At 36.7% G+C, this 24,420-nt stretch overlaps 1 protein-coding gene across 7 annotated transcripts in view; it reads left to right on the top strand.

Annotated features, from left to right (window-relative positions):
• Window positions 1–24,420, top strand: part of SBF2 (SET binding factor 2) — a 226,433-nt gene that overhangs the window by 103,660 nt on the left and 98,353 nt on the right. For all 7 annotated transcript variants that reach the window (XM_079309375.1, XM_079309372.1, XM_079309370.1 and 4 more), the window contains exons 4-6: window positions 3,619–3,732; window positions 5,295–5,405; window positions 7,675–7,780. In XM_079309375.1, coding sequence (XP_079165501.1) covers window positions 3,619–3,732; window positions 5,295–5,405; window positions 7,675–7,780 — 331 coding nt within the window. The remainder of the gene's footprint in view (window positions 1–3,618; window positions 3,733–5,294; window positions 5,406–7,674; window positions 7,781–24,420) is intronic.

Genomic DNA, 24,420 nt, shown 5'->3' with positions numbered 1-24,420 from the left:
GCACTCTCTAGTTCTGTACTCTCATATTTGTAAGAAGCTGTGAAACTGATTATTGTGTCATTCTGGGAGCTGTATGTGTATATATACATGTGTACATATGTTTTACTGTGGATGTGGGTGTGAACATGTTAAATACATGAAGACATTTGAGTTCAAATATGTGTATTGGTGTGCTTTACACCACACACACACACACACACACATATTTTTTGACCAGTCTCTTAAGTGGCTACTTTATAGCTATAGCAACCAAGTTGAGCAAAATGAAATTGCATCCTATGACCTTCAAAAGAAGTTTCACCATTTTCTCAGTTTGTTTATCAAATATTATTAATGCAGAAAAAGAGAGAGGGGATAAAAAAGAGAACAAGTAAATAAATGCTCTAAATGCAAGTAAATAAATGCTTTCTGCTCTAAAACCAGGTGAGGTTTTTTTCAGTTCAAACTTATATCCTCAACCATGTTCTACCTATGCAATAAATAATTGTTTGTTTAATTGTATTTTAATTTTTCAAGGATTTAGTTTTTTAGGTTTTTTTTTTTTAGAATTGGCTATCTTAATTTTTCCTATACTTCTTTTTAATTTCATGTGAGGTAAACGTTAACATTCAATACTTTGATGTTGCATGTAAGTTCTTGTGATGGTTTGCAACATCCAGGAAATTTTTGGGGAAAACTGCTCTAGGGACATAAGTCAGGCATAGTTTGCAGATCTCTGCATTATATTCTCCTTATAACTTTAGAAACCAAGTCAAGATACAGAAGAAAAAAGGATTCTGGGTCTGACAGGCAGGGAACAGGTCCCTGGTGGGCTTTGGTCGTGTCTAAGTACAAGGGACCAAATATTTTAAGCATGGTGAAATGATGTATAACCACAGCCATGCAGTTCTTTGATACAGTTAGATCAGTCTCAGTTACCTATTCTATGGAAAAGACTTTTTCAGGACTTTATTAATTGAATGTTAAAAAAAAAAAAATTATTGATTTGCCAATGAGTGGCTGGATGAGAGGATACAGCCTCCTGGGGAGGTTCAGGTTGGACATGAGCAGGAATTTCTATTCACAAAGGGTGAACAGACACTGGAATGGGCTGCCCAGGGATGTGTCACCATCCCTGGAGGTGCTCAGGAAGAAACTGGATGTGGCACTCAGGGCTATGGTAATTGGCAGGGTGGTGTTCAGTCATAAGTTGCACTCTGTAATCTCAGAGGTCTTTTCCTTTCTAAATGATTCTGTGGCTCTGTGATTCTGTAATTTAAGTTCATCTTGCAATATGTGTATCCTTAGCAAGGCTTTCCATACCATCCATTTATTCTTAGTTGTAAGCTGAATGCTAAGTATGTAAAATAAAAAATTATTGTAAAAAGTCCCAAACATAACACACTCTTTCATTTTGTTATTTTTCATTAGAGAATATTTTTTCCTTAGATAGGAAAAGGGATAAAGAAAGATGAAATGTGTGTGTGTGTCTGACCAGAAGTGCAAATAGAATCACAATTGTGGCTTTACTGCTTTATAATTAGTATTGTTAGAGAATGCTTATGCTCTTAATACTTTGTTTGAAAAGTAGGTTAAAAGTCATGTGTTTGAAATGATTATCTACTTAGTCCAGTGACTCCTAATAATGTGCCTGTGTGCCTGTCAGAATGTTGAGCTGGGGAAGAAACACAGCAGTCACATTGCATTTTTCTGTAAATCTTTTATGAAGCAGGAGAGAGTGGTTTAAGAGTGTAAGGGTTTTATCAATCAGTATTGTGCCCCAAAAGCTTTCAATCTAATTATGAATTAATTCAAGACTTGATCTGAAGTTGTGTGGATTTTATTAGAAAGGTCTGGTATGGAAAGCTCCTCCTGTCTGTGCACCCTGAGGTTTCATTATCTTAGTACCATGTGAATATGGAGGAGCTTCCATGTTCCCTTGCCTTTAGGAATGTGGAATGTGTTTTAATTTCATTTTTCTGAACCTCAGAGTCCACAATTTGTCAGATACCCAGAAACTGTTATCTTGATGCCTAGAACTCATACTTTCTCTTTAGAATGGTTGATACAGTCACCTTCTACTGATAATTAAAGCATTTGAGGATTTTGGGGGGCAGAGGGAGGAAACTATAATTCCTATAAAAGCTCTCCTGCCAGCATTAAAATGGATGAAAATGAATGAACCTGTGTGGGATGTGTGAGTGTTGAGCTATTGTTCTTCTCTAAAATATGTGAATCACAGTGTTGTGTTAGAAATGAGATGCAAACTCGACTAAGCACATCCAATGTGGATGCACTGCTTGACATTTAGGTAAAATTTAATGTGGAAAGCCAAGTGTTTGCCCATATGTGTTGTTGAATCCACTGGTTTTATTTTGGTTTTTATTTATTTTTTGTTTTTTATATTAACCAAGCTATTCTGGTTAAAACCAAAGTACTCTCTTTTTACATAATGTTAACTTAAAAGCTGAATTTTGAGTTAGCCTTTGCCTAAGGAAAGTGTACATTCTGAATTGAGGTTGTGAAATAAAGCTCATGAACTCTCAACATTCCTGGCATTTAAGAACATTTTTATCAGATTTTGTCCATTTGGGAGAAATGTTGGAATTTTTTTAAAGAGACTGAAATGATGAGTAGTAATGTGACAGAAATAGAAGACAGATATTTAATGTTGTCATATGAAAATGGACATAATTTTTCTCATGTTCCTAATTAAGATAATACAGTGATTTTTGCCTGGAAGAATGCTTGGTCAGAGGAACAAATAAAAGAAATATGGTGGGTGGTGTGGGGTTGGAGAGAATTACATGCAGAAATTGGAAAGCAAGGACATTCTGTCATCTGAAAACTTAATTTGTCAAGGAATGTATGGAATTTTAGAAATGAAAATATTTAGTGACATCTTCAGTTTTGGCTATGAATAATAATAAACTATCTGTGATTGAATAAGTTCTGGCAAGAAGGTTATAGTCACTTGCACAATATCATGAACAACTGCAAGTTTATCTGGACTGTGCTGTTCTCTTTTTTTTTTTTTTTTTTGTAACCTTCCTGGTACCTAAGTGTGAGGAATTTTTTTTTGAGAGAAATCTGAATCAGTTTTCTGTGAAGAAATTTCTAAAATTCCAAATCCACTAGGTCAGGCTGGAGATGACATTACAGATAACTTCAGCTATAATGTTAGTGGGAATTCTGTAAGAAATTGAATTCTGTTAATATGAGGAGGACAACCAAACATTCTTTTGTGTGAAATGCATGATTTCTGTATTTGGAGAGATTGTAAATCTGCTAACACTTTGATGTGGAAGGACCCTATTCTGTGATCCCCTTCACTATGTAAAATGTGAGCATTTAATGTCAAACAGTGTCTTATTAAACTGCTGTCTTAAGAGAACTGTATTTTAGGTACATTGGGGTATAACTTCCCAGGGTGACTTTTAATAAACTGAATTACATCTGGAAGCTTTAGGGATTTCAGGCAACCATTGGAGTGTGCTCCTCTTACTTGGTTTTGTTACCAGTTTCAAATAATGCAGTGCTTTTCTGAAGCTCTGAGAAATATTAACTTTTGGTAAAAATTCTGACATTTTGGTTTGAGTTTTCTTCCTGCTTATTAATTGAAGTGTTTCTGTTTTCAAGGGGACGAAAGAAATTGAAGGTGAAGAGGAGTCTGGTTTAATTCAGCCTGCAGAAGTATTTGCTCCTAAAAGTCTGGTGTTGGTGTCCAGACTAGATTATCCAGAAATTTTCAGGGTAAAGAACTTGCAATTGCTATTTACAATATACCAGCAGAAAAATCTGGTTTTCAATGAGTAACAATGACAGTACTTTTGATTTAAAATACCTTGTTCAGGATTGATTTGGGAATTTAAAAGCAAAAATAGTTTTATATAAACTAGATAAAATTCAATGTCTGTGACAGTAAATAGCCCCTGTAGGTTAAAGTAGTGCCTTTTTACTCTCCAAGCAGTTGTAAAACTACACAGGAGTAGTGGTGGAGATTTTTTTGGGCTCAATGTACTCTCCAATGAAAGAAGTTATTAGGACAAAACCAGACAATGTTTGACTAACTATGTAATGGTAAATTAACAATGAAAATCTACTTTTCCTCCTTATATAAAGCAAAATGTCCAAGCCTCTTCCAGACCAAATTAAGATGCATGACAGACATTTAGGACCTTGGATTACTTTCAGATGGTGAAATATGACTTATCTGAGATAAATGAAAAGCTTAAATTTCTCCTAAGCTAATACATATTAACAGAAACAAATAAAGTTCAATTTACTGATCAAGGGAGAAAATCATTCAGCAGTTGTCTTTAGACATTAAAGATGACTGCACCATGTGAGATAAGAAGTTCCTCATATCCCAGTATTTTGTCTCTCATTGTGGCCCAAAACAAATGCAAAGCAAAGTGTGGAAGAATAGGGCAGGCTGTAGAAATAATTCTACAAAATGCTTTTTTAATTCAATGTGAATAATTGTTAAATGACATCCTGAACCAGAGGTGTTGGTTGTATGGGATTTTTCTATAATTAGTTCACTTCCTTAACATTCATATTTTACAAGTGCCCACAGCACAGAGTTTCACTGTTTAACTATGTGTGATATGAGAAGTTACTGTTGGAATTATTTCTAAGAAGAGAATTACTAAAATATTTGCTGATTGGTCAAAGTTACAGCAGTTAAAAGACAAAAGATTCTGTGGAGCTGTTATTTCTTTTTGTCCGAAGGCTTCTCAGAATGTCATGTTGATCTGGATTAAATTATTAGTAAAAATTGTAAAGCTGTATCTGTGATTTCTCAATCAAAATTGGATCCATTAATAAAATATGCTGAAATGTTAATATACTATTAATATAAAATATATTTACATTGATGTAATAAAATAAAGAATGTAAGTTAAATAACATATGGAATTGTTACTGATCTTAAAATGAGCCTCAGAAGCTCATTGATTAATCAGTGTTCTACCCTGGAAACCAGTCAGGTTTGAGTCCATTAGAGTTGAAAGCATTTTAACATCATTTTTAACAGTAACTTGTAATAAAACATGGCTTATATAACAAACAAAGCAAAAATATGACACCTAGAATTTCATTTAAACTAAAAGAACATACATCTCTTTAAGTAAGCCAGGCTAATTTTTAGAAATCAGGTATTGCTTCTTTGGCAAATTACTTTGATTGGAGAGCACTGCACTAGTAACTAATGAGAATTAATTTTTTTAAAATATTATATACATAGATATTTGAATAATTTGCCATCTTCCTTCCCTGTATTGCAGTCTGATGTATTTTGTCAACCTTTCTAGGCTTGCCTTGGCTTGATCTACACTGTGTATGTGGACAGCCTGAATGTGTCACTGGAGACTCTCATTGCCAATCTGTGCTCCTGCCTTGTCCCTGCTTCTGGAGGGTCTCAGGTAAATGGGGGGGTAGGGGGGGAAAGGGTATTTTTCCAGTTAATTTAATTTATGAAGAAAACAAAAAATAAATTCTTGAGATATTTTTGAAGAAAAAAAAGATCATAGTTCAGCTGAGTGCTTTCCCTGTGGCCTGTGAGTGCTTTCCCTGTGGCCTGTCTTCTAAAGACAGCAAAAATTCCATTCCAGGATAAGGTCAAAGGGTTAATTTTGTCACTGAGTTGGCTTTTACAGGGCACATTAACAAATTAAGCAGTTTGTATAAGTTTAGATTCTAAATAATAAAGTGTTCAGGAATATTTTTGCTTGCTATAGAAATTTTTTTAAAGGATTTTTTTCTTTGCCATTTTCTAACAAAACATTCATATCAGTTCATTTATTCATGTTTTGTCTTGATAGAGCTCAGGATTCCACTGGTCATTTCTTTGATAATTAATTTAAATTTCTATTTTCACAATTTGTTTTTTAAATGCTAAAAAGTAACCCAAATGTTGTTTCCTCAGAGAAATTAAATATTGCAAATAGCCCATGCATTCAAAAATTAAAATTTTCAAGCAATCAGACTTCTTTCTGCTTTTCACTTGTACTTGCTGTGATCAGAAAGGCAGGTTTGTTTCTTGGTTTACTTTTTATAAATTATTCCTCTACATTTGTAGGGTTTGATAATCCAGTTGAGTCTTCTGTATTTGGTTTTTACTTTATGCAGTGACACTGATCTTATTATGAGACATAGCATAAACTACATGTGCAAATGGCAACATTTGAAAGTCAGTTACACACACAGCTTCCCACCCAACCTATGGATTTTCAACCCTCTTGAAATGCTAGAATTTCCTAATTCTGTTCTGGTTTTCCCAGAGCTTTTCTGTGCTGGTTTTTCCAGCAGCCCTGGCTGCTGTGGAGCTTCTCTTGGTGCAGAAAGTGTCAGAATGTCCTGTCAGCTCAGCCCAGCTCTGCCTTACTGCTCTCCAGGCCACCACGTCTCTGTGTTTTCTGTCCTAGGCTTTTGGTTTTCATGGGGAGTAATCAGATTTTATCTCCTCATCAGAAACCCTCTTTTCCAGTGGTATTTGAGCCTCATATTTTTGGTTTTGGTGATCCACTTGAACTTCTGGCTCTGTTTCTATCCTCTCTTTTTTTTTTTTCTCTGTCCATAATTGCAGCTTTTCTCACTGACTGTTTGCTTGGCTAGAAGAGGAAGAAAAAGTTATGCTCCTCTAGTTGTTCTGCTTTCTCTCTTCAAATAAAATGCTCACTCATTTGCAACTTAAGTTTGCTACTGTCAAATTTAAATCAGAGATTAACTGTTTCACTTCTTTCTTAAGTGTTATGCTTCCAGGGCTTAACATGAATTACAATGAATTACATACCTTAGAGTGGGAACACTCTTGTGGTATTTATTTCCAGAAACAGTCAGCTGTGAAATGGGTTACTGACCTGAAATGCTGGAACAGAGCATCTCAGCTACAACTCAGGGACTGCTTTGGGTTTACTGGGGAGATTTTTGGTTTTTAATACCTGCTGTGCAGCAGCCAGAACTTGCTGCCTTCCTGCATTGCTCACCTTGGCTGCCATACAGAGGGAAGATTTAGCACACAGAAATGCCCCCCCAGCCCATGGGAGTCACTCTGGTTAGAGGGAACTGCTTGGCATCACTCACTGCTTGAATGCCATGTGGATTTGCTCACAGGAAAGCAAGGGTGTTTTGCAATTGCAGTGTTGCTTGGGATGTGATACTCAAGTGCACTCCTCTCACTCCCATTTCCTGCCTCCCTCCAGGGAGGTATGTTCTTGTGCTGGAAAGGTGACTGAAGTTGTAATTCTGCTTTAATGTGCAGAGCAGGAGCACAGGAATAGCAGAAGTGTGTCCTCTTTAATTCCCACATGTCACAAGTGTGTTCATACTTAATACATGTTAATGCACACATGAGGATGGTAAATAGCAAAGAAACTCAGCAATATTGTACATTTTTCTGATTCAAATATATTTTAAACCTTTTTATTTCCTTGGAGGTTTTTTTTGTATTAATAGAAATGTACTATTAACTGCCTTCAAAGCCATTTAACTAAGTCAGGGTAAATATGAGGGAGGCACTATCATGCTGTACATTCAAGGAGACATATCACTGTCCCTAGATTATATTTCAGATCTCTCTTTGACTTTAAATTTCTGTATACAAAATAAATAATTTTTGCATGAATCACTTATCTGCATGATGACAGCTTGTTCATTCTATATAAATTCAATTAAAAAAAATTCTTTCTACAGAAATTGTTTTCTTTGGGAGCTGGAGACCGACAGCTGATACAGACTCCTCTACATGATAGCCTTCCTGTTACAGGCACCAGTGTGGCTCTTCTCTTTCAGCAACTGGGTATGTCTAAGTCTGCTTTGAAAAAAAAAATATTTTTCTAAATTATAAAATGAGGTATTTTCTGTTCTAATTCAATTCTAATCATGTGCCAAGAAAGCTGCATGGTAAATATTAATTTCTTTTGAATGAAAGAATGACTGACTGTGCTTTTACCCCCTAATCAGACATTCAGAGAACCCTTTTTGTGCAGTCTGTCTGTGGTAAGTTATCTCCACTATTAGAGAATCATGGAATTGTTTGGGTTGGAAGGAACCTCTAAAGGTCATCAAGTCCAATCCCACCATGTAGTATCTGTAAGTTACTGGGGGCAGAAGTGAGCATGGCCTCTATGTAATCACAAAAGCATTCATGTAAAAAGATTCCCTGCTCCACTCCCCTTGGATACTGTACAAACTCCAAAGAAAACCAGGGAGGTTTGTAATAAAGCTGGTGTGACCAAAAAGTTCATATAGTTCTGTTGTTATCTGTTACTCCCAATCATTCAAGAGGATGCTCTAACACAATCCTCACCACATGTTTACTTGTTCATTACAATTACAACATTGCATCACTCTTACCTGGGTACCTCAGTACTGATCTTGTCTGCCATTAAATCCTAACTCTTTTAGTCTAGATTCCTTTGGTTTGTGAAATTACTTTGAATCATAAACTTGTAGCAGCCATGGATAAGGGCACAATTAATCTTTTCTGAACCTGTTAACCTCAGTTTTAGTCTCAAGCAACCAGATGGCCTCAGGATATGTGTTGACATACATTCTTCTCTCAGACAGTAAGAATTGGTGGAAACCAGAAAAACAATAGTGAAGAACACTAAGGTTATGTCACAAAAAGCAGTATCAGATCTGATGAGCTTCAATGCCATCTCCTACTAGGATGATTTAATTGTATGCTTCCAAAAAGAGTATTATTCCAAAAGGAAGATTTGAATTTTTTTTCATAGCAGTTTAAATGAAAGAGAAATCATGGCTAACATGGTGTATAGGTGCTACTTAATTTCATCACAGTCCTGAGGTTTTACTTGGCTTATTATGTCAAGATTCATTATGATTGCTCTGGTCAGATTGCAGGCAATGTTTTGAATATGGACAGGCCTAACAATTTTCCTCCTTTTCTGAAGACATGAAATGTGGTATGAGGTACCATAAGTACAGCAGGTTACACCATGTGATGTGGTATGTTTGTCCTGTAAGTATAATGTATGTGATAACTAATTTGAGGCAGGTTTTTAATCAGTTTTAGTGAAGGTTGCTATAAATGCCCAGTTCAGAAAATGTCAAAGAAAGTGAGGCTTTCAGTTAGTTCTTAGGTAATTACCTTTTCTTCTGGCACCTGGCTTTTATATGGCAAATTGGAATTGAAGTGTTTTATCACAGGATCAGGCTCAGGCAAACAATAAGGACAAATTTGAAAAGTCATTGTATGCATCAGATTTATAGAGGGAAGCCATGAAGATGGAGTGGGAATGTAAACATATGGAAGAGAAAACTGAGGACCATCTTTTTCTCTTGTCTTACTGAGAGCATATTTTATAGGGCAAGTTTTAAAAATTCTTCTAGTTGTGTATAGAAAGGAATAATAAAACTTTCATAGGAGAATTTAGCATTTCTTTCAAACACATATGGTCTGATTTAATATTGTTAACCACATGTTATTAGAGGGTTAATATATACAGATGGATGTCATGTAAATTCCTAAATCTACTGTAGCAGAATACTGAAGAGTTTGGAGTTTAACCACAACTAGATTGTTGTGCTAGCAGTCAAAAATCCTTTTTTACCTTTATATTTTGAATTTGTGTCATTCCTTACTAGCTCTCGTACACTTTCCAATATCTATACCCCCGATTTACTCTTTGCCTACCATCTCATCCTTCTTTTCCTATAGTCCATTAGCCTTCTTGCTGTCTTTTGTGTGATTTTGCTGCTCTTGTGCTTCATTTTCTCCTCCTGACTTCCAGTAAATGTTTGGAGGTTCCGCCTCTCTTGCTCTTGGGTGCCTGGTAAGAAGCGTGAGTCAGGAAGCGCGTGTTTACCAGATGCGCTTTCCAGCCCCAGTGCACATAAGGATAGGAGGAACAGCAGAAGGAGGGGGAGAGGAAGGGAGATAAGGAATGAAAACTCACTGCTCAATTTTCTACTTAGTGATGCTTCAACTGGCCTGAAGAAGGGAGAGGCTGAAGAAAGTGCATGGTTATAAAACTTGGCAAATCTTGCCACGAGAAGCTCATGGGCTCACATCCCGCTTCCCTGAAGGGGATCAGGCAAGCTCATGGACAAAAATAAGAGTTAGCTTCCTTCTTTTCTGTTGTAGCACAGCTTTGTCTTTTACAGGACTGTAAGAACTATCAGGAATAGCTTTGTGTAGACCCTCTTTTTGTGTCTCCCTATTCTTTGGTGTGATATAGTTGCCTGGGAATGGACTTGGTATTAGGAATGTGCAAATAAGTTGGCAGGTGGATTTTTTTAAAGCAATACTTGAACACTTTATAAAAGGCTGCTTTTCCTGCCTCCTATTTTTGACCACTGATTTTTTGTTTGTTTGTGTTTTGAGGGGGCTGTTTAGGTTTTTTCCTGTATGTGCCCAGTTGTCAGTTGCTGTATCTGAGGATACAGCACAATGGTAGAATTGTCTTGTGTCTCAAAGGACACAAATTAGAAACCGTTTATGTTTTCATAGTGTACCTCACTTTCCAGAACAGCACAAAATTCCATTCCCATGTAGGTGGTGGGCTGTCATCATGTTCCTAGTGCCAAGACTTGTTAATTCCAAGTTCTGTTTGGATTTACTGAGAAAAGAATTGTTAATACAGCTACATGTGCCTGTTTGCAATGTTGTTAACTGTAAAAGGAGCACTAGGAAATATGAACAGTCTTTTAAAATAAATTCTCATGTATTCTCACCTTTCATGTAGTTTTATGAAGAGTTAAAGGCAGTGAATTCAGAAGAGTGTGGTAGGACCTACTGGCTCATCCCTTTAAGAGAGTTTATTTTCCTAAGATAAGGCCTAATTCTTTCTGCTGGAGATCACAGCTGAACTTGTCAGAAGTTGTTGTGCTTCTTGGAACAATATTCACACTTGCTCTGTTTCTCTTTCCTGGTTGCTTAATGTGTATTTGTCTCTATGACCTGGGCTAAAGCTTTCTCTTGCTGTTCAGTTCTTTAGTGACAGCTGTTATCCCATCCAATCTCATGTTCAGGACACAAATATTGACCAGACCATTTGTCAAGTAACGACACGTTCAGTTATTTCTCTGCTCGTACAAATCACTTCATCCTATCTCAATTACTAATAGAAAATTGAAGAGTAGCTAGAAAAATATTTATGAACTGCATAAATCACCTTTTTAAAAATAGCTCTTTCTTGGAGGAAGGTGGGCAGCAAGACAGCATGTATTGCTATGAATAGATACAAAAGTAATTTCAACATTTATTTTGAGAAATATTGTGCAATAGTAGCCTCATCATGCTTTTTCTGCTTGGCAGGATAACACCATGTCAGGAGATGACCCTCCCTGTATTACCAAGTCCACAGCATATCTGGAAACAGACCTTATTTGTGCTTAGGCGTTAAACTGCAGTTGGGAAAAATATCCCCAAAGGTTTTAAGCTTAGTAATAAGGAACAGCAATGTTTGACATTTTAAATCATACCTTCTTTTTTTATTATTATTTTTAAATGTCTAATATATAGGAATAGTATGACAAAAACCAGGCCTGTAGCTGGATCACTAGAAATTATTTAATCAACAAAGGATTAGGTGGAAAAACAGGAATTGTAAAGTTACTTTCAAAAATTATGCATGGTAGCAAGAAGACTTTCAGTGCTGTTCTATTTCTTGTTGTCTGTTAGTAAGATGGCACATATCTATAGAAGCTCCAAAATGCAGTAGCTTTCTTCAGGCTCAGAGGAGATTTAGGTTATATTTAAGTTGTATTTCTCTCCTGTCTCACTGCATTAACTGTACATTCCTAAGTTTCTGCCTTAAGCTCTTCTCTCCAGACTCTAACCCTACTTGCCTTCTCCATATGGGTATTCAGCAGTGATGTGTTCAGTCCTTTGAATCTGAGACATACACCTCCATCTCCCCAAGAGGCAGCTTTTTTTTCAAAATAAGCCAGGGGAAAAATTAGTAACCTAAAGAGGAAAAAAAAACCAACCTAAGGTTTAGCCAGCACTTTTGATTTTTGCACATTTCAAAGACTGGTAGCATGAATCACACTGCTAAGCTGAGCTGAACAATTATGAAAATTTATTTTCCTAAAGAATTTCTCTCTCCTTTCCAAATACTTAATCAAAGACAGTAGAGTTTTCCTTCCTTTCCTTCTTGTTTAGTTTCATATCAGGTCTGTTTTCCTATGTCCTTATTTTCCCTGTTCTGATTTGTTTGCCTGTGCTGTTTTCCTCTTCGTATCTTAAATTCACCACTCAAGTATTTTCAGTAAAATCATATTGACTTTGTGTTAAAAAGAAAAGTAACTTTTTAAGTGGTGAAAATGACACTTAAGTAAATTCTGCTTTGAATCTTCTGGATGAAGACACAAGGTAAGGGTGCTTTGGAATGCAAGGCTGTGTAGAATAGAGATTAAATGGGTGGAATGACACGAACATGGATGGTCATGGCAGGTGGAGCCAGGTTGCTTGGCAAGTTTGTCTTTGATTTGTCCAAACTATGATGTAACTGAAGGTGTTAAACATCATTATCCTTCAGCTTTTTTATGTATTTTAAAATATTTTTAACTAGAAGTTGTGTTTGTGCCATTAGACAGTATATGAAGCCTCTAAAAAAAAGAGTTTTTAAAAATAATGTAGTAGTTGAAAACTGCAGTGTCATTAAATATCTGTAATTCCAGATCTCAAAAGTGATTGATTGATTGAACTTCTAAAGATTATTACAGTTGCACAAAATATAAATACTAGGGCAGATGTTTGTGGTGATGGCAGAGTTGCTAAGCAGGGAAGTACTTCAGTACAAGCACTTTAAAATGCTCCACTCCAGCATTGATGCATTTTCTTAATGTGAATATTCAATTCCGAATTTCAACACTGTGGCTTGGGACTGAGAAGTTCAGAGTGTTCTCTGTCCTTTTGCCCTGCTTGCATGTTCTTGCCTTTCTTTTGCATCAGAGCAGATACTTCTCTGATACCACAGAAAGCTGCTTAAAATTAAGTAGTTTAACAACAAGAAGCAAGCAAAGAGAAGTTAATTATTTTCCATGTTTCCATGGAGTGACCCTGACAGAGATGATTTTTGTTGGTTTAAGCATTCTATTACTGCTATATGGTGATAAATCCAGTCAAAACATTATGATGGCATCATATTTTAACTGTCGTACCTGTTTAGAATTTTTTGGAGTTGTGTATTCAAGTGTGCAGAACTAAAAGAAATGCTGTATTTTCTAATTTTTCAGATTTTCTAGAAATTAATGAAGGTTTAGAGGTTTTTTTTTAATATAATGAATATACTGTAATTATTTTGTGTTTGGAAAAGATCTTGTTACAGCAGCATTATTTTAATTATTTTTTTTAAATTGAAGTGTGCTGCTCCAGCTCTCCTTGGAAGCAGATATTTGTATCTGCCAAGGGATTTTAAACTGACAGGCTTGCACTTTACAGCTTTGGTTAACTGGTGAAAACCACATTTTAGGATGGTTTTGCAGTTGTGCCAGGATCATGCAGCAGATGTTCTGCTCTCAGAAGAAGTCTGTGCATAGGCTGAGAGTTGAGCAGGCTCTGTCCTTGGTTCTTACAAATGGGATTTCCTTTGGAAGAGATGTCAGGGCACTGGGCAGCCCCAGCACTGCTGGCACAGCTTTGGCTCAGGGGGAAGAGCAGTGTGGAGCATGGGAAAGGAGAGGCTGCCTGCTCTCTGCTTGGGTGCTGCCTTAAGCTCAGCTCAGCCTGTGCCCAAGCCATGGTTCCTGTGCCTGCATTGCCCTCCCTGACCCCTCATCCTCCCCCAGGGGCTGCTCACCTGCCTTGGTCTTTCTCAGCCTGGACTTGCCTTGTGGTCACTGTGACTGAGCTCATGCTGACCTGGTGTCCTGGTTTAGGGCAGATTTAGAAGAAAAGCTCCAAAGAGCCCCCCTCAGGAAGCAAATTTAAGTGGGTCCTCCCCAAACCAGTTCAGGAAGAAAATTTCCTCAGAGAGAAGTGGAAAAAATCTGCTTATTCAACAGGCAGAGCACAAAAAAATGAACAGTCCTGAACAATGAAACCTCTCACTGAAGAGATGACAAACTCACAAAGTCTCTCTGCTGTGGTGGTAGCTCTGCTCTGTCTGTCCTCAGCCCTCTGGCCATGGAAAATGCCACTGCCCAGCCGGGTGTTCTCCCGGGTCCCCAGTCCAGAGCAGGTTCAAATAATTCCAAGAAAAGGGAAAAAAGCTGTCCAGGGAACTTCTCTGCTTCAGTCAGTCAAAAACTAACTAAAAGCAAAAGAGAGCTCTCTCCTGCTGTCCACCACAGTGACACAGTCCAGGAGACAAAGCAATGGAATTCCCATCTCTGTGTTCTGGAAACAGCCCCCTCAACCATTCCACTGCTCCTCCTTCCCCCCTTCACTCTCAAATCCAGCCTTAAAGGTACAAAACTTGTTCCTGGGCTCAACAGATGAATGGGGATACAGCACAGCATGACAAAGTCACCCCAGGGCCCTGGCCATGCCAGCCTGGCTCCCTGACTCATGTCTGTGGCTTTGTGGCTGTCCCAGCTTTTGGCTGATTGTCACCCCCTGCCCAGCTCATCTCTGGTACCTTGCTAAGGGCACTGCTCCTTCCTTCCTTGCTCCACACTTCCTTCTGTTCTGCAGATGCTGGTCCCTGGCAGCTGCTGGTTCTTCAATTTTCACTGCTTACCTTCAAAAAGTCCTGAGCTGATACTTTGCTATTAGCTCTTCACAGTAATTATGTTCCCTCTGGTGCTAAATATCAAGCTTTGTAAATCCTACAAGAAATGAAATCATGCACCACAATTTATTGGTGTAATTTGATTCTGGAGAAGAGAACAAGATTTTAAAATTGTATTATTTTCTTGATCTTAAAGTATGAACAGTGATCTGTGTTCTGCACTAAAGCTGGCTTCATCTGTTAACTCTCTTTCCAATGTTTTATTGCTTCCCAACACCCTGCCTCAGAAATTATGATGTGAGCTACCAGGGCTATAAACAGTGAAAGTGTCCAGCCTATAGAGTAACATAAACAGTATAACCTTACTGTGATAGATAGAAAATACCTATTGAATCAAAAGGAAAAAAAATGAATTATCATGTGCCTCAAATGAGTATTTTTGGTAGCTGATTGTAAACTCACAATACTTGTAGGACATACTATGCTTTACATTTTTATTCTGAATGAAAGTAAAATTAGCCCTTCTGCTTAAAAAGCTTAGCTTCCTTTAGAAAACATAAATACCAAAGTAAGGTAGAGTCTGAAATGAATATTTAAATTGTTGGTTGTGTTATAGCTCATACTGGCTTCTAGAGGCTGACTTTTGAAAAGTGTTAGGGTTTTCTGCTGTACTCCATCTTTTTAGTTTATTCTATATCATAGACCATATGTATTTTCCATTTGCTGCTTTTTACATCAGTATTGTTCAGGGAGATGTCACAAGTTACAGAAACAGGTGAGCACCAAGGACAGACTCACACAAAAAGATCATGAGTTATTTAAGGCTGGAAATTAAAAGATAATTTCTAACTGTAGGATGAGAAATCTCCTGAAGCACCTTCTGTTGGGAATAGTAATGTAAAGCATTATCAGTACATTTAAGATGAAACTTGATTTATTTGGGGTTGTTTGATATAGCCATGATGGGAAAAGGCTGGACTCCTTCACTGTTTATAGATCCTTCAGTCCCATATTTCTAAATCCAGGATATATTAAAATACCCAGAATTTTTGCTTTTGATTCACTTTGTTGACACTTTGAGTAATGTTTTCTGTAATAAAATAACTTCTTATTATTTTAATTCTGGTTTAGAGGAGATAAGATGTTCAGCCTCTCATGTAATGCATTTTATGCCAACAGATGACAATACCAAATTACTGTATAAATGGGAAAAGACATTCCTGATGAATATATATGTGTATTTGGATGGCTGGGAGACATTATGAAAGGGTCACTGCACAGTCAGCACGTGAGCTGGCTTATACTTGTTGACTAAGAAAATCCTGGTGTCTTTGACATACAGCAAGAATATTTTAATATTTCATTATGTAGGGTATCAAAGCAATGAGAGGTTTAATCTGCAGAGCACATGAAGAATCTAAATGCAGGCATTTTCAGTACATTAATACCTATAACAGGGAGATGCAGTAAGGGTCAATGGGGTGCCCTTTCCACATCTTATCTTTGTTAGGAGATTTCAGTGATATGAACCAGAACTTTTTTTCACTCTGTCAGGTTGTTTACAAACTTCTCACTCAACTCACTCAGTTTCTTTCCTTTCCATAAAGCATCATGTATCCTGTGATGGGAATACATGTAACTTTTGTTGATTTTTAGCAGCATTTGCAGTTAAATGAGGACTATTTTATTGAAATATATACACTTCTAATCAGTGTTTGATCTTAATAAATTGTATATTCTCCAGCCTATGGGACCTGGCATCACATGAGTAGATGCTGTTGGCTTATGCTGCAGTTTCAGTTTAAATCCCACTGGCTGGGGAGCTGCAATTAGCTCCATAACCCAGCCAAAGAGAATTTATCATTCAGGCTTTCCAAGTAGATTTGTGTAGTTCATCAAAGAACAAATTGATTATGAAGGGATTTGATGTGGCATTTACTGCTAATGGGGCCTTACTGCTGCAAGGGCAGAACAAAAGGAAAGTGTTCTTTTAGATGCTGCTAGAAATAAAGGGACATTGTCATAGTGAGTTTTATGCACTTCCAAGTAAAGGCACTTTATGGACAGTCACTGAGGCTTCATTTTCCCAGCAGCACAAACTGCCAAGCAGATGGTCCTGTCTGGAATGTGCACTCCAGTTGCACAGTGCTGCCCTATCTGCTTTGCTAAAATGGTGCTTGGCTCAGCTGTGCTGAGCAGTTTATCTCACCAAGTTAACAGAAAATATTTGGAGGGTGGAAGGAGGGAGAGTCCCACGTGTTGTGGTTTGGTGCAGTGGTTCAGTCAGTCCAGGGGCCAAGTGCTGCAGTGGGAGCAGACCCATCCCTCTGCCAGCTTGACCTCACTCACTCCTGAGCTTTGCTGCAAGGAAAGCAGCAGCAGCAGCATCCCTGTCAGAGGGAGCCATCAGGGCAGATTCCAGTCAGGTAGTGCCAAACTATTCCTTCATCCTGCTCTGTTTCTGTTTGTTTGACATGTGGGGATATCATATATCAAACATTATAGTTCTTACATCCAGTATTTCTTGCAGTGCTCAATGTTTTTCAGCACAGCAAACACAGCATAAGATGCTCATTTATATCCACTCTGAACTTGTATTACTCTCCTAATGAGACAAACTGTGCATTAGTTTATTTTAAGCAAATTATAAATCTGAGAAAGCAAAGTTATCTGGCATAAGTAAATAAACTTGAAGCTGTGTGTTTGATCAAGTGGTGTAGTTAATGAGCTTTTCTTTAAAAGGAAACATTTCAAATAAGAGAAAAAAAATTATGTATTACAATTTGCCCTATAACAATTCAGTGAAATTCATTTAAACTATTAGGTGAAAATCTGTTTTGAGATATTTGAGAAGAGGTGTATTTTCTATTTATAGAAGAACTTCAGAAAACTCGCCCGAGAAGAGTGTAAACAAATTATTGTTTTTCAGAGATGAGCAAAATGTAAGACAAAAAGCAAATGTCTAAAAAACAGGCAAACAGATTTCAAAAAGATGCAAAATAACGTTGTCTCTGCTTATAGAAACTACTGAAAGGAATCCTCCTGGGAACAGATTGCTTTTCTTTCTTTTTTTGCTGGTATGAGTGCAGGCAGAACTTTTCTCACTATTCCAAGGCAGGCTTGGTAGCTGTCAAATCATAAGAACTTGCATAACTGCAATTTCCAAACTTTAGTGTTAATTCTTGTGGTGAGAGGAAAAGAGAAACGTTCTATGGAACTTCCATATATTAGGTCTTGGAAGTTCCTATTTAAAGTTTTGCTCTTTAGTTGCATTTTGGACTGAACTATCACTGTCTCAGGAGGTCAGGAAAATCTCAGAGAATTTGACAAAGAATTTTTTAATATTTGTAAATGTTTTGAAGAGAATTCAGGCATGATGTTTAGAGAAAATAAAGCAATTTAAAAAATTTTTCATGTTTACACTGTTAACACAGTTTCATCAATTGAATATTTGTCCTTTTATGCTTCATGAGTATCAGCCAACAGTGGCTGAAGATTGTTCTTACAGAATATCCTGATCAGCCACATCTGTTCTTGTTGGCTTTGCATTTATTTGGTTATGTTCATAAAATGCATCTGTAGTGATGTTCCTTGAGAAAGACTTTGTAGTCCTGAGACAGGAAACAGGTATGTTTGCAGTCCCTTGTGTATCCTTGACCATTTTTCCTGTGTACATTTCAAGAAAGACAATACTGTTCTCATTCTTGGATATTTACTTTCTAAGGATCCTACTGGTGTTACCCTCACTCTGAATTGCTTTGTTAAAGAACACTTTTTCTGCTTTAAGTGAGTCCAGATAAATTATGAAATCTTGAAAACAAATCAGATTGCTCAAAAAAATTTTATGTTCCTTTGGAATTTTAAAATGTCTGCTGGTGGCTGAACAGAATTCTCCTGTACTTTCCACCGTCTATTAATCAAATTGGAGGGATGGTAAACTGCTCTATTTTTTATTACTTAAATACATTAGCAGTTGCAAATAATTTCTCAAATCTCAATTTTGGATTTGCTATCAAGATACAAAGACATAATTTTGCCTAATCAAACTGCTTTAAATAATTTTTATAACATGCTCATTTTTATGACATACCTTCTGATGTATGTGGGAAAAAATGTTTTGTTTTCACAAAACATTTGGTTCAAGCAATGAAATTATCATTCTTGAAAGGGCAATTCTAAAGAATGAATGAAAGAAATTCACCTGTAAAAATTTCTAGAAATGTGGGAATCCATCAGTAGCACTCTCCCACCTCTGCTCATGGAAATTGGGCAGCATTTCAATTCATTAGTATGTATCCATTATCCCAGTCCACTCAAAATTCTTTTATAGAATTTCATTGAGTTTCTGCTAGTGTGAACCTGTGAGGGTTACACAGAAATTCTGTATCCTGATACTAATAATTATACAGGTAATTAGCAATTAGTACACAGATTACTACTAATTATACAGGATTACTGTTTACCTTTATTTAAGATTTTTTTTCAAGGTTGGAATAGTAGATATTTATGGGAATAATATCCAAAACAAATAGCATCCTATTTTACCTATTTACCTCCCTGCCACGTGAATGCTTTCTGTGTATGAAAGGGTTATTGGTCTGATTTACCTTCCTATGTCTTTTCTGCTTTGTTCAAGAAAATTCACTTAACACAGTCATATTAATCTTGAGTTTATCAACCTCCCTTTGGGTATGTAAAGCTTTAAAATATGTATAAGATATTGCACTTATCTTTTTCAGGGATGAAAACCTTATCTAAATCTTCTGTTTAAAATTGTATTTAGCTTTATCATTGTCTCAGGAAAAAAAAATAAAAACCAGTGATTGTGTTCACTCAGTGTATTGGCAGAGTTGCATTTGGAGGCTCAAGAAAGCCAAAGGGCTTTTGCTGCTTCTTTAAGTAGATCTGCAGAGATGTTTAAGGAAATTGGCAATAATGGAGTGATACCAACATACAAATGACAGACAGACTGACTGTTTTCCTGAGTAGATCATATGCTGTTAATCCCAGTTTCTTTGTGCCTGTGTGATTTAGGGTTTGACTCAGTGTGGACAGAACAGAGTGGATACTGCTGAACTTTGGGGGAGTGATAGCTGTAGGAATATTTGTCCATCAGCTGAAGACATCTTTTTAATATATATCTCTTCATTTTCACAGTCTCTTTGATAACTTTTAATGGTCAGTTGGCTTCAGAATCTTTCTGTATGATCCTCCTGTTTCCTCTTCCCACCCTTCCCAGACAGTTTGTAGGGAAGCCTTCATTCCACCCTTCTTACAAAGAACATGCAGAACTTGTGGTTCATATTCTGAATTGCCTTCAGTTCAGTTCTCAATTCAAAAATGCATCTCTAAAAATGGAGCTTGGGTTCAGTAGTGCACGTCACACCCATGTTTCTTTCTGTGGGCTCAGAATTAGGGATCAATTCATGAAATGCTGAATTCTTTGAGGGAGTCTCAGCTGAAGGCTCCATGCTGTAGTGATTGCTTCTCTTCCTCCTGAGTCTGACAAAGCCCAAATAAATTCATCTCTTGGGGTACTCATCTGACTCATGTCTCTGTGTCCTAGCCAAAAGCAGGATAAATTAACCCTCCCAAAGCTCTCTGCTGGCACAGCCAGATTGCTCCCCAGTTGTGAGCAAGCTTGGCAGAGATTTAATCATGTTGTGTGCAGTCCTGCCCTAATAATAGACCTGCATGCTTTCCTAAATGCAAATTTTTCATGGGATGAGTGACATAGCAATCATTTGGGTTTCACTCTGTGGAGTTGGTTGGAGATAGTGTGTGATTTTTGGGTGGACAAATCAATGCAATTTGGCAGGGATTACTTATGTGAGTATTGAGTCCAGTTGTTGCCTCTTATTTACTAGTTAAGCTTGTGTTTTGGTCATTAGCAGAGTTATGCAGCCACATCTAAAAATAAATATGAAAAGAGTTTTGTTTTTCTCTACTCTTTTGCTAGTTATCTTTAGAGCTTGACACTGCCTGGCACAAAAGTTGTACTATGCAGTCTCCAGTGGCCTTTCAGAAAGGCTTTTCAGGCTTTGTTGACCCATTTCCTGGATTAGTCTGGCTAAGTTATGGATTATTTTGTCTATTAAGCTTTTTCTTGTGTCCAGCAATTCAAGAATGGCATATTGGCATAATAATGTATTCAACTAGTTGAGTTTCTGAATCCATGTATATAACTGCAAAATCTGAAGAAGCAAGTGGTAATATTTTGATTTCATCCAATAGAGAAGACAGTAACTTGTCAAGTAGACTTTGTGCTTGGTGGGGTTTTTTTTAATCATGCTTAAATAAGTACTTAAATTCTAGAACAACAGGAAGCAGACAGTATGATACATTTGTTGATGTAGGATGTCAGATAATTTAGTACAAATTACAGATTCTTTAAATACTTGAAAACAGTGAAGGTCAGGAAGCCTCCATTCAAAATTTTCCAGCGTATGTATAATATTTTACAGGATGTCTGTCTGTAGACTGCAAAAGAGTAATCTGTAAAAATCAACTTGTTTGTTGTTTTTCATGTTGTCTATTTATGCCCTGACAAATGAGCATCGGATGCAGTGTGGAGCCTGCAGAGCAGCAGAGGGTTCAAGGTTACAGACACAGCATGAGGAAATTGGGCTCAGGCTGTTATTTGGAATGACTTGTTTTCAGTAAACAACTTGAAACAACACCTTGGTGGCTTCCTCAGACAATGTAATCCATAGCTTCAATGGTTTAGAAAAGGAAAGTAATCAAAAGTCCTACTATTTACAGTTTGTTTGATTCTATCAGATGAAAGTTTCCCACACAGTCATTATAGTGCTGATATTCCTGAAAAGATACATTTCAGAGGATGTGTGGAGGAATAATTTTGTATTGAATCAGTGTCTGTCATCTTGAAAATGAGGAAATTCCAGATTAGCTGTCTGTATTTCACACTTCTTAAAATTTATATTATGTATTTTATATTTTTCTGTGTTGCATAGAGAGCATAGGGAAAGAAGAAAAGAAAGAGGGAGAGAGAAGGAAAACACTGATACAAAGCATCTGTGTGGGCTCTACAAGTTTTTCAGTCACTTGAATTTGCTAGCCTGGGTTTTATTGTCCGAGTGTGTTAGATGATTTCAAGTTTGGTCTTTTCCATAAATGCAAATAAAGTGTGTTTTTCTCTACCTCAGCACAGCTGAGGCTGCATCAGGTGCATTCACATCACAGTAAACATTTCAAAAGCACCTTCCATGGCCAGTTAGAATGTAGTGAACATCTGGGAGAGCAGCTCCCAGAATTTGTGAAAACATTGTAGTTTGCAGTTTGTATTCTGCTGTGGGACATCAGCTTTATCTGTGGGAAATAGCTGCTGTAAGTGGCCATTTAAATATCAGCTTATATTGCTGCTGATTGAGATGCACTGACAAGCATCTGTGTGGAGTACAAACTGAAGCTGGATCTGTGGCCACTAAAATGCAGCAAAACCAGACTTAATTCCCCTAGTGAAACTATGAAAGCCTCACAAACCATACCATCAGTGCTGACTAATTGAAATAAACCTTGTATTCCATTGACTGGACATCCAGAACTTTCTGTAAATTGAAGATGCTGACAAAATCCATTTCTTATAGTGGTACAAGCAGATAATAATCAGACAGACATACAATTTAACACTATGCAGGAACATGAAGATGACCTTTATTATTTATACAGAAGTGTATAATTTTACTAGTCCCTAAGAGAAACTGTGATCTACTACCTCTGTTTGAATACTGTGAAGTACTTGCAGCTGTCCTCTTTATGCATAAGCAAAATTCTGATTTCCACTTCATTTACATTTTTTGTTAGTAAAATTTTTGCAAAAGTGTTCTGTTATTTTGTACGCTGGAGAATTGCATATTGTTTTGGTGTCTGATGAGGAAGCCTGTATTCCATAGAGATCTGAAATTAAAAAGGCTGATACTGGATAAGTTTTATGACTTTCAAAGGTGTTAGAATTAAAATACTCCTTCTAGACTCTTGAATTATCATAATACATAGCAAAATAATATCATCTAGCTAAAAAGGCTGGTTTTTGTCACAGCTTGATTTCAATTGAATCTTCTACATCAGTAAATGAATTTTCTAATTATTTCCAAAACAAAGTTTGAAGTTAATTACATCCAGAAAATATTTTAGAACTCTTTCCTTTCATAACTCAGATTTGGGTTTTAAGATGTGCAGAATGGAAAACCATCTCTTTCAAGAATTTTCAATTATAGGTATTTTGATGACAGGAAGGGCTTTTTTATAGCATTTCATTGTAACAAATGTTTTGAATATCTGTGAGGTTTTTTTGGTATTATTTCCTCAGTAATACCTGCCAAAACGTTATGGGTTTTTAGAGCACTGTTTGAGAATCTTTCTATCTGATTGTAGGAAAAAAATTCAGATGTTTCAAAAATATGTATTCCTAGATGTCTCAAGATCTTTGGTATGGAATGAAATGGAGTGAGAAGCCCAGTTGAAAACAAAAACTTAGTTTGAAACAAAAAGTATACTCCAAAATATTATTTAAAAATTTCTGGGAAAGGAACAAGGATGGTTTTGCATAAAAGGGGCAGTTTGAATTTTTAAGTTTTTGCTGATCTTTTTTTCAAGCAGGCAGCAGTTTCTAACTTTGTGTTCAAATATATTCATACCCCTTGTACATACACACAAGAAAAAACATTATTTCCAGTTACCTTCTAACCATTCACTGGCTGTTGTTTCATTCACATGAGGAAACAAACTGGACTTTTTATCATCATCATTACCTTGTGTGTTATAAAGCAGTTTTTTACTAGCACAATATTAATTATGCCACTAATAATAATAGCAAACATTTGCAACAGTAATTCACTCAGCCTTGTAACAAAGCCCTTTATCCTCATTCCTCTCAAGCCTTTGGTTGTCTGAGTTCTGTAGGACTCCTGGAGAATGGAGTTTGGAAGCACAAGCTGTTGTGTTGTTGTTGGACCTTTTTCATCCTAGGAATTAAATCTTCTTTTTCTAAGCAACCCTCTCCAAATCCTTGTCCAGCTGTGTGTAGGAACTGAGCTTTACTCCAGCCAAGAAAATTTGCATACATTATGGAAGAAAAAAGATTTGTCAAAACATGTAATAAAAATTACTTTAAAAAACCCAAAGTGTTAATTATCATATGAATATAGTGGTTCTCTGTAGTCACACCTCTTTTTGGGGACATTATTGCAAGATAAGCAGCAGCTTTGGGAAGGTAATACAGGCTGTCTTACTGATAACACAAGCCATGTCCTCAGGGAAACATCATACATTCCAGCATATTTCAGGAAATTTCATAAATTTCAGCATATCTCACATGTGTCAGGCATGTCTGCTTCTCAGGATGGGACTTTTTTTTAAAAAGGAAATATATTTTTGGTTTTCCTTGAAAGCACGTGGCTTTGTCTCTTAGGTAAGTTATACTGTCTTAAAAAAAGTCCCAAAACCATCCCAACATCTGATTCATGAGTCTTACCCTAAAATCTATTGGGGCTCTTTTAAACCTCCATTTAAATATCTTTCCAATGATGAATACTCTCTTACTGCCCTCTTTTAACCTCCTGACTCCTAGAATGCTCTCCATGGATGAGGTATGAATATATTCACTAGGAATCTTCTCATTTTCTTTGGAACTTGGCAGTATGATTTTATTTTTTCCCCCTGCTTGGAGATACAAAAGAGGTTTAGAAGTTAAGCCTGGATCAGTGACCAGAATTTGAGTACTGGATATACAGAAGGTTGTGCAGAAGATGCACAAAATACTGTTTGAAACCATTAT

The sequence above is a fragment of the Erithacus rubecula genome, assembly GCF_903797595.1.
Source record: "Erithacus rubecula genome assembly, chromosome: 6".
Classification (NCBI taxonomy): Eukaryota; Metazoa; Chordata; class Aves; order Passeriformes; family Muscicapidae; genus Erithacus; species Erithacus rubecula.
Note: the sequence above shows the minus strand (reverse complement) of the source record. Positions and strands in the feature narration are given on the sequence as shown.